Here is a 15,878-nt window from a genome sequence, read left to right as displayed (position 1 = left end):
ATTTGCCACGTTTTTGGTCACCTGTCCTCTGTACACAAAACAAAATGCGATAGATGCTAAAAATCTAAACTAAGAAGAAAAGATGATGTGAATACGCAGCAGACTTGTCTGCATCTGTGTGGAGAGAAACAGAATTAACAGAGTTCAGGTTGATGACTTTTCCTGAGTAAAGTTTATTTATTCATCACAAGTAGGCTGACATTAACACTGCAATGGAGCTACTGTGAAAATCCCCTAGTCGCCACACTCCTGTTTGGGTTACACTGAGGGAGAATTTAGCACGGCCAATGCCCCCTAACCAGCACGTCTTTCAGACTGCAGGAGGAAGCTGGAGCACCCGGAGGAAACCCACGCAGACACAGGGAGAATGTGCAAACTCCACGCGGCGTATGCCCGGGACGTGTGGGGTTCTTAATTATGCTGGAGAGATGGAGTTTGAAAACAGTGGGGTTATGTTGCAGCTGTAAAGGTGCTGGTGAGGCCACACCTGGAGTACTGTGTACAGTTTTGGTCTCCTTACTGGAGAAAGGATATACTGGCACTGGAGGGGGTACAGAGGAGATTCACTAGGTTGATTCCGGAGTTGAGAGGATTGGCTTCTGAGGAGAGACTGAGTAGACTGGGGCTATACTCATTGGAATTCAGAAGAATGAGGGGTAGTCTTAGAGAAACATATATATTATGAAGGGCCTGAGCACAAAACCAAACGACAAGTGGGGACAGGCAGTGAATGGTGGTCTAGACAGCAACACCCATATCTCTTGAACGAATTTTATAGAAACATATAGGATTATGAAGGGAATAGATAAGATAGAAGCAGGGAAGTTCTTTCCACTGGCAGGGGAAATTAGAACTAGAGGGCATGGCCTCAAAACAAGGGGGAGCAGATTTAGGAGTGAGTTGAGGAGGAACTTCTTCACCCAAAGGGTTGTGAATCTGTGGAATCCCTCGCCCAGTTGAGGCTCCCTCATTGAATGTTTTTAAGGCAAGGATGGATAAATTTTTGAACAGTAAAGGAATTCAGGGTTATGGTGAGCGGTGGGTAAGTGGAGATGAGTCCACAAAAAAGATCAGCCGTGATCTTATTTATAAGACTTTATAAGACCCTGGTCAGACCCCACTTGGAGTACTGTGCGCAGTTCTGGTCGCCTCACTACAGGAAGGATGTGGAAGCTATTGAGAGGGTGCAGAGGAGATTTACAAGGATGTTGCCTGGATTGGGAGGCATGCCTTATGAGGATAGGTTGAGGGAGCTCGGTCTCTTCTCCCTGGAGAGACGAAGGTTGAGAGGTGACCTGATAGAGGTTTATAAAATGTTGAGAGGAATAGATAGGGTGGATTCTCGGAGGCTATTTCCCAGGGCTGAAATGGTCGCTACGAGAGGACACAGGTTTAAGGTGCTGAGGAGCAGGTACAGAGGAGATGTCAGGGGTAAGTTTTTCACTCAGAGGGTGGTGAGTGAGTGGAATCGGCTGCCGTCGGTGGTGGTGGAGGCGAACTCTCTGGGGTCTTTTAAGAGACTTCTGGATGAGTACATGGGATTTAATGGGATTGAGGGTTATAGGTAGGCCTGGTAGGTTTGGATATGATCAGCACAACTTGTGGGCCGAAGGGCCTGTTTGTGCTGTAGTGTTCTATGTTCTTATTGAATGGCGGGGCAGGCTCGAGGGGCCAGATGGCCTAGTCCTGCCCCTAGTTATAATGTTCTTATGCTGGCTGCTTTCCTGAGGCAGCGGGAGGTGTAGACAGTTCTCCAGAGCTACGTAAATGTGGACATTACACCGTGGGGTGATGCCACCCTCCAGTCTTACCTTAACTCTTGCTCCGCCGAGCGCCTTTGTAGGTGCAGATCATCGCAATCAGGAATTCTGTCCTTTATAGAGGTCGGTTGCTTGGTTACATTCCGGTGAAGAGCTTTGGGAACAGTTCATTGCATTGAAGGCGCTATGTAAATGCCCAGGATGTTGTTAGCGCGTCCCACAATTGCCCCGAGCTGCAGGCGGTTCCGTCACAGCCAGGCTTGTTCAATAAACCCGTAATTAAGAGAAAAATGAGGAATTTTGTTGCACTGTTTGCATCTGGTGCCAGCCCGCACCGCAGGGGTCAGGTACACAGGCCCCTCATCAACAACCACACCTGCCTGAGTGATACTCTGCCAAATCAGCAGTGACAATTAAAACCGCTGGCTACAAAGCAGAGAGTCCCAGCTTGAGCTCATCTCCTTCTCCCTGTTTTATACACAGAATGCATCAAATCCGGTCAGAACACATTTGGTCACCTAGTTACAGGAAGGATGAGGCCGCAGCTGGAGTACTGTGTGCAGTTTTGGTCGCCGCACTTGGGCAAGGATATATTGGCCTTGGAGGGAGTGCAGAGGAGGTTCACTAGGCTGATACCAGAGATGAGGGGGTTGGACTATAAAGAGAGACTAAATAGACTGGGTCTGTACTCGTTGGAGTTTAGAAGGATGAGGGGGGATCTTATAGAGACGTATAAGATAATGAAGGGGATGGATAGGGTAGAGGTAGAGAGATTCTTCCCACTTAGAAAGGACAGCAGGACTCGAGGGCACAGCCTCAAGATAAGCGGGGGGAGCAGTTTAGATCGGAGTTGAGGAGGAACTTCTTCACTCAAAGGGTGGTGAATCTCTGGAATTCTCTGCCCATTGAAGTGGTGGAGGCTGCCTCGCTGAATATATTTAAGTCACGGGTAGATAGGTTTCCGATAGACAGGGGAATTAAGGGTTATGGGGAGAAAGCGGGAAAGTGGAACTGATCCACTTCAGATCAGCCATGATCTTATTGAATGGCGGGGCAGGCTCGAAGGGCTAGATGGCCGACTCCTGCTCCTATTTCTTATGTTCTTATGTTGTCTTACTCCCTTGAAAATGTAATACATCAGCACTCCCTCTGAGCTGTTTTACTGTGTTGTGCTGTGTCCCTAATCAGCCAGCAATCTGCGTTTCCCCCCCCTTCCCTGTGCCAAATTAGTTTAAAATCTTCCCAAGAGCATTAGCAAACCTGCCAGCAAGGATGTTAGTTCCGCTCTGGTTCACATGTAGACCGTCCCACTTGTACAGGCCACACCTTCCTCAGAAACAGTGGTCCAGGAATCAAAAGCTCTCTCTCCTGCACCAATTCTTAAATCACGCATTCATCCGCATTATCTTGCTATTTCTGTGCTCACTGGCACGTGGCGCTGGGAGTAATCCAGAGATTACGATACGAGAGGTTCCTGCTTTTTATTGTAGAACCCCTACGGTGCAAAAGGAGGCCATTCAGCCCGTCGGGCCTGTACCAGCCACTATCTGACCCAGGCCCTTTTCCTGCAACCCCACATACTTACCCTGCCACTCACCCTGATACTGAGGGCAATGTAGCACGGCCGATCCACCTAACCCGCACATCTTTGGACTGTGGGAGGGAACCGGAGCACCCGGAGGAAGCCCACGCAGACACGGGGAGAATGCGCAAACTTCACCCCTTTATTGTGGAGTCCACGAGACGTGGACAAAAGTCATATTTAGAAGAAGGATTGGAGTGAGACACTCACTGAGTGTTAAAATGGGCAGTGTGGGCTTGTAGGGCCAAAGGGCCTGTTTTCTGTGCTGTGTTGTTCTTTGTTCACATAGACAGTGACCCGAGCCTGGAATTGAACCCAGATCCCTGGCCCTGTGAGGCAGCAGTGCTAACCACTGTGCCACCCATGCCACCCTCTACATAGTCTACTGCCTAGCTCCCTGAAATAGCTAGGAGCTACTGCCTAGTTACCATGGGCAGCACGGTAGCACAGTGGATTAGCACTGCTGCTTCACAGCTCCAGGGACCTGGGTTCGATTCCCGGCTCGGGTCGCTGTCTGTGTGGAGTTTGCACATTCTCCCCGTGTCTGCGTGGATTTCCTCCGGGTGCTCCGGTTTCCTCCCACAGTCCAAAGATGTGCGGGTTAGGTTGATGCTATAATTGCCCCTCAGTGTCCAGGGATGTGTAGGTTAGAGGGATTAGTGGGTAAATGTGTAGGGATATGGGGGTAGGGTCTGGGCGGGATTATGGTCGGTGCAGACTTGATGGGCCGAATGGCCTCTTTCTGTACTGTAGGGTTTCTATGATTCTAAATCTTGATGCAAAACCTCATCCCTCTTTAATATATATTTAATATAGAATCCTACAGTGCAGAAAGAGACCCTTCGGCCCATCAAGTCTGCACCGAACACAATCCCACCCAGGCCCTACCCCCATATCCCTACATATTATACCCACTAATCCCTCTAACCTACACATCCCTGGACACTAAGGGGCAATTGAGCATGGCCAATCAACCTAACCCGCACATCTTTGGACTGTGGGAGGAAACCGGAGCACCCGGAGGAAACCCACGCAGACATGGGTAGAATGTGCAAACTCCACACAGACAGTGACCCGAGCCGGGAGTTCTGCCTATGTTATTAACATGTACCATGACCTCTGCCTTATAACCACAACATCCCCCCACCATCATTCCACTTCACGGTGCCCTACACCTATTCAGTGACACCCTGGACAACACCCCAACCTGGAGTCACGTTGGTGGCCATAATAGTGCCTATCTGTTCCCCTGACTGCAGAATCCCCTTCACTATTGTTCTCCCTCTCTCCCACTGGAAAATCCCCACTGGAACTGACTCACCAATCAGCTGTTTCTCTAGTCTCACCTCCGTACAGAATCGTAGAACCCTTACAGTGCCGCAAGAGGCCACTCAGCCCATCGAGTCTGCACTGACCCCAATCCCACCCTATCTCCGTAACCCCACCTATTTACCCTGCTAGTCTGCCTGACACTTAAGGGGCAGTTTAGCACGGTCAATCAAGTTAACCCACACACGGGTAGCACAGCTCCAGGGTCCTGGGTTCGATTCCCGGCTCGGGTCACTGCCTGTGTGGAGTTTGCACATTCTCCTCGTGTCTGCGTGGGTTTCCTCCCCCAGTCCAAAGATGTGCGGGTTAGGCTGATTGGCCATGCTAAGAAATTGCCCCTTAGTGTCCCGGGATGTGAAGGTTAGAGGGATTAGTGGGTAAATAAGTAGGGATATGGGCCTGGGTGGGATTGTGTTCGGTGCAGACTCGATGGGCCGAAGGGCCTCCTTTTTGCACTGTAGGGTTCTATGATTCAACCTTTGGACTTTCTGAACCATAATATCATCTCAGACTGCCGGTATCTGTCACCGTATAACCATCCATTTACCCTGTCGAGGAAAAGATAAGTGGATTAGGCCTCACCTAATCATTCTTTTCTCCTCCCCCTGAGCCTCGGTTTCTCCAACTGGATCCAAACTCCATCCCAGCCATTGCCACCTGTAAATCCGCACTCTCGCCTCTCCTCTCCGGAGCTGAGAGACCACGCAGCTTTAGTGAAACCTGCATCAGAAAAAAATCCTTCTGCGTCAGCACGGTACCCCAGGGAGGCTGCCTGAGGGTATTTCTCCTTCTTGAGGCAAACTCCAGCCTCTTGCTATCTTTTTAGCACCTCCTGTCAGTCAGCTAGATGCTCATCCTCTGTCACCCATAAGACATAGGAGCAGAATGAGGCCACTCAGCCCATCGAGTCTGCTCCGCCATTCAATCATGGCTGATACTTTTCTCATCTCCATTCTCCTGCCTTTTCCCCTGATCCAATTATTAATCAAGAATCTATCTATCTCTTGGGATATCCCGAGGAACCTTCCAACGTATTTTCTGGCTCACTTGTTTTACTTTTGAGCTTCTGGGGATTCCCTTGAATGTTTGTATAAGGATGTGGATGATATTGATGTTTTTCTCTTTTAATCCACAGGCGATTCAGTCCACCTTGTTGTCCAACGAGGGGCATACACGCAATGGGTCGTACGAGGGCTGCTCTTGGAAGTTTCGAGAGTTGCCTAGCGCTTCACGTCATTAGTGTACGCTTAAACTGGACCAGCTGACAGGCAAGACGACAGCTCAGTGACTATCACTGTTTGCTGTGCAGATACATGGATTTGGGCCGATGTCTGTGGGAGTTTGCGCATTCTCCCCGTGCTTGCGTGGGTTTTCTCCGGGTGCTCCGGTTTCCTCCCACACCCCAAAGATGTGCTCTTCGGCTGATTGGCGTAATAAATTGTCCCTAAATTAGTCTCCCCTCAATGTGGAGTGCCATAAGCGTAGATAAGGGTCATGGGTGGAGGGGGGACTGGTAATGTTAAAATGGCGGCACGGGCTCGTTGGGCCAAAGGGCCTGTTCCCCCTTGTTCTTTGTTCTTTGTCTTAAAGACACTCAGTGAACTGGCCTCCTCTGCGGCAAAGAGTTCCACAGATTCCCCACTCTCTGGCTGAAGAAATTCCTCCTCGTCTCTGTTTTAAAGGATCGTCCCTTTAACCTGAGGTCGTGCCCTCTTATCATTTATCCAGTGATAGCAATGTCTTCAAAGCGTGGCAGCCCTTCCAACAGATTTTCCAATGCCCTCTGGTAAATAGAGACACACCAACGGTGCGAAATGTGTACGTTTTTTTCATTGCGATGCCACCTCAGGAAGTATTGTCCAATTCCAGTTGCTGATATACGTTCTCGTGCGAGTGTACCTTTAAGAAAGTTTTTTAAAAAAAATATCGAAAGAAGAGGACACAGGTTTAAGGTGCTGGGGAGCGGGTACAGAGGGGATGTCAGGGGTAAGTTTTTCACTCAGAGGGTGGTGAGTGAGTGGAATCGGCTGCCGGCAGTGGAGACAAATTCAATAGGGTCTTTTAAGAGACTTCTGGATGAGTACATGGGATTTAATGGGATTGGGAGTTACAGGTAGTTCTCTGGCCTGGTAGGTATGGATATGATCGGCGCAACTTGTGGGCCGAAGGGCCTGTTTGTGCTGTAGTTTTTCTATGCTCTATGCCGCTCACAGCTTCAGGGATGTGGAGCTGAACTGGGCCAGTCAGGGGATAGGGTATTTTTCCATTGAGTGTTCAGGTTTGTTTTGGATGGTGTGTTGGACACTGTATAGCAACAAGCTAAGAAGCAATCTGTCTCACTCCCTATTCTTCTCTTTGTTTGGTTCTGAAACTATTATCGTTTCGCTGAAGGAGAGGCTGATTGCCATTCTGCCGATTATTTATTAGTAAGGCTTACATTAACACTGCAATGATATTACTGCCAAAATCCACTAATTGACACACTTCCATGCCCGTTCAGGTCAATCCACCTGACTTTCAGACTGTGGGAGGAAACCAGAGCACCCAGAGGAAACCCACGCAGACACGAGGAGAATGTGCAAACACCACACAGACAGTGACCTGAGCTGGGAATCGAACCCAGGACCCTGGTGTTGTGAGGCAGCAGTGCTAACCACTGTGCCACCCTGTGTTTTGGTGAACAGATTCGACTGCAACCTCTGAGTTCCTTCACAAGGGATTTTCAGCCCAGGGGGCTAGATTCCTATAACACGTAGGCATTATCCTATGTGTGTATTTGGAGGGTTTTTTTGTATGGGATGTTGGCTTTTGTTGGAGCACATTAGAGCTATTTGCTTAAGAGTTGTACATTATTGTTGTTGCTGTGTTTCTTGTTTGTCATTGTTAAAAGTTTTTGCTAATTGTCTCACTCTACATGTCAACAATATTCTTCATTAAATTTGAGTCAGTTGAATCACAACTGGAGTGAAACCTCCCATGCTTATCCTCGCCAAATTCAACATAAAACAGTACATGTCAGACAAGCTTCAGAAGTATCTGACCTGGCTTGCATCAGCTTGTCTCATATCTTTATATAAGATTGACCTCCAGGTCTTCAATCTTCAGGACTGGCTATTTATCCAACTGTTAACATTTAGTCCCCACACATTTGGACAGCCTTGTTTGGCTTCAACACCGACACTATTGGTGTCGCCCATTCCGAGAACTGGATAATGCCAAGTTATTTCAATCTGTTTAATTTAATTTGTCATAAGGATACAATAATGTTCTTGCCCTAAAACATTAAGGTGATGCCTCATCCTGGACTCACACAGATCTTCACCTGCAGAACTTTTATCTAACTTGTCACTGAAAATGATCTCATGTTTATTCAACAGTGGTTAGCACTGCTGCCTCACAACACCAGGGACTCAATACTGAAAGATTGGCCATGCTAAGTTGCACTTTAGTATCTCAAGATATGTAGGTTAGGTAGATTGGCCATGCTAAATTGTCCCTTAGTGTCCAAAGATGTGCGGGTTAGGTGGATTGGCCATGCTAAATTGTCCCTTAGTGTCTAAAGATGAGCAGGTTAGGTGGATTGGCCACGCTAAATTGCCCCTTAGTGTCCAAAGATGTGTAGGTTAGGTGGATTGGCCATGCTAAATTGCCCCTTAGTGTCCAAAGATGTGTAGGTTAGGTGGATTGGCCATGTTAACTTGCCCCTTAGTGTCCAAAGATGTGTAGATTAGGTGGATTGGCCATGCTAAATTGCCCCTTAGTGTCCAAAGATGTGCAGGTTAGGTGGATTGGCCATGCTAAATTGTCCCTTAATGTCCAAAGATGTGTAGGTTAGGTGGATTGGCCATGTTAACTTGCCCCTTAGTGACCAAAGCTGTGCAGGTTAGGTGGATTGGCCATGCTAAATTGCCCCTTAGTGTTCACGATGTACAGGTTAGGACCAATCCAAGGTAAAAGTGCAGGATTACAGGGATAAGTTGAGAGTGTGAGCCTGAGGAAGACACTCTTTTGGAGAGTCAGTGCAGACTCGATGGGCCAAATGGCCTTCTTCTGCAGTGTATGAATTCTATGGAAGCTAAACCATTGGTGCCAGCTTCTTCCACATTATACACTGTGACACTCACTTAGCTACTGAGTCGAGCTGCTTTTGCACTGATGCCTTAAATGGCCTTTTCTGTGGCAGGAAAAATATTCAGTATCTTCATACCTACAGGACTCAGGGGAGTGACTATCCCCCACATCACTATCATTCTTGCTTTACACTTTGCTGACTGATTTACTCTTCGAAATCTTTGTTATATTTGTGGTTGGATTCATTTCCCACTTTGTGTTTTGGAAATTGTATCTTTGTGTTTGGTGCCCCTGTTAACTGCCGGTTCCCTGGTGAAAGGTGCCATTGTGTACACTTTACAAATCTTCTGTACCCTTTTCATCTCTCCCCATCACCAGCACTATCTCCAATGCTCACTTGAAATTTATATCTGCCCCTGGTAGTAACTTCCATTAAACTTTCTCATATTTCACCCCGCAGACTAACCTGTCCCATTGCTGCTCTGCTGCTGGAACTCTCTGCCTAACAGCACTGTGAACCATAGAACCATAGAACGTTACAGCTCAGAAACAGGCCTGGTTTGGTCTGTGCCAAACCATTTCCCTGCCTAGTCCCACTGACCTGCACCTGGACCCTATCCCTCCACACCCCTCTCATCCATGAACCCCTCCAAGTTTTTCTTAAATGTTAAAAGTGAGCTCACATTTATCCGGCAGCTCATTCCACACTCCCACCCTCTCTGTGTGAAGAATCCCTCCCCTAATATTCCCTTTAAACTTTTCCCCCTTCACCCTTAACCCATGCCCTCTGGTTTTTTTTCTCCCCTAGCCTCAGTGGAAAAAGCCTGCTTGCATTCACTCTATCGACACCCATCAAAATCTTATACACCTCTATCAAATCTCCCCTCATTCTCCAGGGAATAAAGTCCTAACCTATTCAATCTCTCTCTGTAACTCAGCTTCTCAAATCCCGGCAACATCCTTCTCTGCACTCTTTCAACCTTATTTACATCCTTCCTGTAACTAGGTGACCAAAACTGTACACAATACTCTAAATTCCGCCTCACCAATGCCTTATACAACCTTACCATAACATTCCAACTCTTGTACTCAATACTTTATAAAAGCCAATGTTCCAAAAGCATATGGGTGTACCTTTGCCACATGGACTCCAGCGATTCAAGAGATGCTCACCACCAGCTTCTCAAGGGGCAATTAGGAATGGGCAGTAAACACTGGGCCTAGCCAACAATGTCCATGTCCTGTGATCGAATGAAGAATAAAGTCAGGCAAGATTCTCTGTTCTCCCAAATGCGTGTTTCCCGCCAGTAGGAGGTAGTGCTAGTGGCAGGATTCTCTGCTGTAGATGGGACTTCACCCCAGGCCGGTGGACGGGTGTGTGCTGCCGGCGGGACTGGAGAATCCCGCCGGCGTGAACGGCCAGAGAATTCCAGCAGTAATTTTTGATGTGTGGTCATGTTTGTAACGCAGGAGGAACAGAACCCATGTAGCAAGTTCCCACAAACAATTCCATGAGGTTACAAAAGGTGCTATCCGAATTCAGCTTCTCCGAGATCACGGCGTGGGCAATGATTTTGAATTTGAATAAACATTTTGTCTCTGAGGGAGAACCCGCACAGAATTTATTCAGAAGAGGTTAATTTTCTTATAAAATTCCTTAATTGTTCCAAGCGCAGATGTTTAAACTGAGTGTAATTATCCAGAATGGGTCTATTTGAAAATGAATATTACACTCGCTCCTCTCCAATCCTCTGGCACGCATCCATTCTCAATCAAGAAACATCACCGCTTAGATATCTTACTTAATCTACCAGTTAGGAACTCTGCTCTACTCCCCATTTGCTGCAGCGATTTGGAGTGAGGTTCAAACCTTCTGAATCCTGCCTGTGAGGCCAGAGTGTCATATCTAATCCCAAGGCTCGATCCACATCAGTAGACGGCTAGCGGCAACTCCTCTGCAGAAAGAAGAATCATAGAACAGAATCATAGAAAAATTACAGCACAAACAGGCCCTTCGGCCCACAAGTTGCGCCGATGATATCCCTACCTACTAGGCTTACCTATAACCCTCAATCCTATTAAGTCCCATGTACTCATCCAGAAGTCTCTCAAAAGACCCTATCGAATTTGCCTCCACCACCACCGATTCCACTCACTCACCACCCTCTGAGTGAAAAACTTACCCCTGACATCTCCTCTGTACCTGCTCCCCAGCACCTTAAACCTGTGTCCTCTCGTAGTGACCATTCCAGCCCTGGGAAATAGCCTCCGAGAATCCACCCTATCTATTCCTCTCAACATTTTATAAACCTCTATCAGGTCACCTCTCAACCTTCGTCTCTCCAGGGAGAAAAGACCGAGCTCCCTCAACCTATCCTCATAAGGCATGCCTCCCAATCCAGGCAACATCCTTGTAAATCTCCTCCGCACCCTCTCAATAGCTTCCATATCCTTCCTGTAATGAGGTGACCAGAACTGCGCACAGTACTCCAAGTGGGGTCTGACAAGGGTCTTATAAAGTTGCAGCATTACCTCCCGACTCCTAAACTCAATCCCTCGATTAATGAAGGCCAGTACACCATACGCCTTCTCGGCCACATCCTCCACCTGCGAGGCCGATTTCAGAGTCCTATGGACCCGGACCCCAAGATCCCTCTGCTCTTCAACACTGCTAAGACTCCTACCCTTGATATTGTACTCCTGCATCCCATTGGACCTGCCAAAATGGACCATGACACATTTATCCAGGTTGAAGTCCATCTGCCACTTCTCCGCCCAGTCTTGCATCCTATCTATGTCTCACTGCAACTTCTGACATCCCTCCAGACTATCCACAACACCTCCGACCTTCGTGTCATCGGCAATCTTTCTGTATTAACTGTGACTTGGAGAAGCAGGTTCCCCAGTTGCTGAGTAAAGCCCATTGCAAACTGTTCCTGGGTTAGTCTGACTGATTTTACAGCCTCACTTCGGCAAGATCGTAAAATCCTGCCAGATGCCAACGAAGATTCCCATTCCGAGAGGGTGGGCGAGGCGGTAAATTCCCAGCGATTAGGTTCTTCTTATTCATTTTTGGGACCTGGGTGTCACTGGCTGGGCCGGCATTTATTACCCATCCCTAGTTACCCCTTGAGAAGGGCATATAAAGGCACACACAGTTTAGGTTAATGCTCTCTCCACTCACATTGTCTGCACCTTTAAGACTTGAATCACTGTAAAGACTCGCGTTCTAATCAGTGTTCTGTAAACTGTGTGTGTCTTTACTGAAGAACATAAGAAATAGGAGCAGGAGTAGGCCATCTAGCCCTTCGAGCCTGCCCCGCCATTCAATAAGATCATGGCTGATCTATCGTGGATCAGTATTTGCCCTGTTTGTGATCAGAACTCTCCACTCACTTGACGAAGGGACAGCGTTCCGAAAGCTAGTGGGTTTTACTATCAAATAAACCTGTTGGACTTTAACCTGGTGTTGTGAGACTTCTTACTGTGTTTACCCCGGTCCAACACCAGCATCTCCACATCACGGATAAATACTGGCCAGAACACCAAGGGAGAACTCCCTTGCCTTCCTTCATCACTGTGTCCTAGGATTCTTTATACCTGCTCAAAGAGCAGGTGAGGCCTCGGTTTAACATCTCATCCAAGACAACGGCACCTCCAACAGCACAGCACTTCTTCAGTAGCACGGTGAATCATCACTGCCGCCTCACAGCACCAGGGACCAGGATTCCGTTCTGGTCTTGGGTCACTGTCTGTGTGGAGTTTGCACGTTCTCCCCGTATCTGCGTGGGTTTCCTCCAGCTTCCTCCCGCAGTCTGAAAGACGTGCTGGTTAGGCTGCATTGGCCCGAACAGGCCCCAGAGTGTGGCAACTCGGGCAATTTCACAGTAACTTCATTGCGGTGTTAATGGAAGCCTTACTTGCGACTAATAACTAAATTTTACTCTATTGGTTTCCTCCCACATTCTGAAGATGTGCGGGTTGGGTGGATTAGCTATGATAAATTGCCTCTTAGTGTCCAAAGATGTGCGGGTTGGGTGGATTAGCTATGATAAATTGCCTCTTAGTGTCCAAAGATGTGCGGGTTTGGTGGATTGGCAGTGGTAATTTGCCCCATAGTGTCAGGGGAATTAGCAGGGTAAATATGTGGGGATAGAGCCTGGGTGGGATTGTTGTTGCTATAGGCTCGATGGGCTGAATGGCCTCCTTCTGCACTGTAGGGATTCCACACTTCCAGAATCAGTCGATGAATTCTTAGCATTCTTGTTTCTGTCAATTGCTAATGTTTTGGAGTCACATGTGGGCCAGGTTAGTAGATTTCCTTCCCTAATTGGCATTAGTGAACCACATGGGAATTTTACGTCAATGCTTTCATGGTCATCAGTAGACTTTTAATTCCACCATCTGCCGTGGTGGGATTTGAACTTGGGTCCTCAGGCCAGCACCCTGGGGTCTTCTGGCTTAGTAGTCCACTGACAATGCCACTACGCCACCAGCTCCCCATAATTCTGGAAGTAAAAGCCTATGAGGAGAGATTGAATAGACTGGGTCTGTACTCGTTGGAGTTTAGAAGGATGAGGGGGGATCTTATAGAGACGTATAAGATAATGAAGGGGATGGATAGGGTAGAGGTAGAGAGATTCTTCCCGCTTAGAAAGGACAGCAGGACTAGAGGGCACAGCCTCAAGATAAGGGGGGGCAGTTTAGAACAGAGTTGAGGAGGAACTTCTTCACTCAAAGGGTGGTGAATCTCTGGAATTCTCTGCCCGTTGAAGTGGTGGAGGCTGCCTCGCTAAATATATTTCAGTCACGGGTAGATAGGTTTCTGATAGACAAGGGAATTAAGGGTTATGGGGAGAAAGCGGGAAAGTGGAACTGATCCACTTCAGATCAGCCATGATCTTATTGAATGGCGGGGCAGGCTCGAAGGGCTAGATGGCCGACTCCTGCTCCTATTTCTTATGTTCATATGTAAAAGTGGAAACTGTAAAATCAAATGGGGCTTCTTTCAGGCTCAAGTGGATTCAATGTGGTCCAGGGCAATAATGGTTGAAGCACATTTAATAGGAATCCAAAACATTATCTGATTTCAAGAAATTAGATATAACTCTTGGTGCTAAAAGACTGATTGGATATGGAGGGGGGAAGGGAGGGGGGGTATCAGGATATTGAATTCAATGATCAACCATGGGCTAAATGAATGGCAGAGCAGGCTCGAGGGGCCGAATGGCCTACTCCTGCTTCTCATTTCTATGTTTCTGTGACTAGTTGGGGCGGCACGGTAGCACAGTGGGTTAGCACTGCTGCTTCACAGCTCCAGGGTCCTGGGTTCGATTCCCAGCTCGGGTCACTGTCTGTGTGGAGTTTGCACATTCTCCTCGTGTCTGCGTGGGTTTCCTCAGGGTGCTCCGGTTTCCTCCCACAGCCCAAAGATGTGCAGGTTAGGTTGATTAGCCGTGCTAAGAAATTGCCCCTTAGTGTCCAGGGATGTGTAGGTTAGAGGGATTAGTGGGTGTAATATGTAGGGATATGGGGGTAGGGCCTGGGTGGGATTGTGTTCGGTGCAGACTCGATGGGCCGAAGGGCCTCTTTCTAGGTTTCTATGATTCTATAATAGTGTCAGACAGATTTGAGCATGGATTGGCCATGCTCAATTGTCCCAAGATGTGTAGTTAGCTGGATTAGCCATGGAAAATCCATGGCTAATTGTCATGTGTATTAGCATACAGTGAAAAGTATTGTTTCTTGCGCGCCATACAGACAAAGCATACAGTTCATAGAGTACACAGGGGAGAAGGAAAGGAGAGGCAGGAGAATGTAGCATAGCTAGGGTGCAAAGAAAGATCAGTTTGATGTAAGGTAGGTCCATTCGAAAGTCTGATGGCAGCAGGGAAGAAGCTATTCTTGAATCAGTAGGTACATGATCTCACACTTTTGTATCTATTTCTTGACGGAAGAAGGTGGAAGGGAGAATGTTCGGGGTGTGTGGGGTCCTTAATTATACTGGCTGCTTTTCCGAGGCAGCAGGAAGTGTAGACAGAGTCAATGGATGGGAGGTTGGTTTGAATGATGGATTGGGCTACATTCATAACCCTTTGTAGGTTCTTGCGCAGAGCAGAAGCCCATACCAAGATCTGATACATCTGGAAAGGACGCATTCTAAAGTTAATTTATGAGTCACATTAACACTGCAATGAAGTTACTGTGAAATTCCCCCAGTCACCAAACCCAGCGCCAGTTCGGATGAATGCACCCAGCCAGCACATCTCTCAAAGAGAACTGGAGCATTGTTGGGGGGGGGGAACCCACGCAGACACAGGGAGAACGTGCAGACCCTGCACAGACAGTGACCCAAGGCCGGGAATCGAACCCGGGTCCCTGGCGCTGTGAGGCAGCAGCACTAACCCACTGTGCCACCGTGCCACCCACTTCTATGGCTCTATCTGTAAAAATTGACAATGCACGGGGGTTAAGGGGATGGGGGAGAGGGCCCGGGTAGGTGATTCTCAGAGAGTTGGCACTGACCTGATGGGCCGAATGGCCTCCTTCTTACACTGTAGGGAACCTGTGAGCAGGTGAATCTCACCAAAGCTCGTACTTACGATGCTGAGATTCTTTGCCCCAGCAGAGGGGAGGGCATGGAGAGGATCTGGAAGGGGTAGAGTGGAAGCCAGGATTTATATTGTGTACAATAAAACATCAGTGTGCCTTTCTGTTGTCTAGTAAAAGGATGGTCACCTGTTTAACACGAGGGGGGGGTGAATTTTTTCCCCTGGCGTTTGCAAGACACAAGGAGGGGAAAAGGATCAAGGCCAGCTTCAGACAGTCAGGCTGCAATCCCATTTACAGTCGACAATTGATTGAGACGTGGAAGTGTGTTCAGTGCGGGATTCACTCTTTTGACAGCACAGTTGACCTTGCGAGCAGATGTAATGTGAGGCGTCTGAGCTCGCAGCTCATTAGGGTAAGCGCTGAGCGCTGGGTAGCCCCTCAAGATAGTCCGCTGCGTCCCACCTTCACTCACTCAATAACTCTCAGCATTAGATAGTCAGCAAGATCCTTAACTGAAATCTCTTGAATCCACTGGAGACTCAGTCTTTTCAGTGACACTGTGCCAAGCCCTGAGCATTACGCAC

At 48.0% G+C, this 15,878-nt stretch overlaps 1 protein-coding gene across 1 annotated transcript in view; it reads left to right on the top strand.

Moving 5' to 3' along the window:
* The window catches only part of LOC145360920 (adhesion G protein-coupled receptor L1-like), a 243,217-nt gene extending 235,941 nt beyond the window's left edge, over positions 1-7,276 (top strand). Inside the window, exon 23 of the mRNA XM_080216426.1 lies at positions 7,172-7,276. Coding sequence (XP_080072552.1) covers positions 7,172-7,276 — 105 coding nt within the window. The remainder of the gene's footprint in view (positions 1-7,171) is intronic.
* The last annotated feature ends 8,602 nt before the right edge of the window (positions 7,277-15,878 follow it).

The sequence above is a fragment of the Carcharhinus amblyrhynchos genome, chromosome 33, assembly GCF_965287045.1.
Source record: "Carcharhinus amblyrhynchos chromosome 33, sCarAmb.v2.hapA, whole genome shotgun sequence".
Taxonomy (NCBI): domain Eukaryota; kingdom Metazoa; phylum Chordata; class Chondrichthyes; order Carcharhiniformes; family Carcharhinidae; genus Carcharhinus; species Carcharhinus amblyrhynchos.
This window is presented reverse-complemented; position numbering and strand designations above follow the sequence as displayed.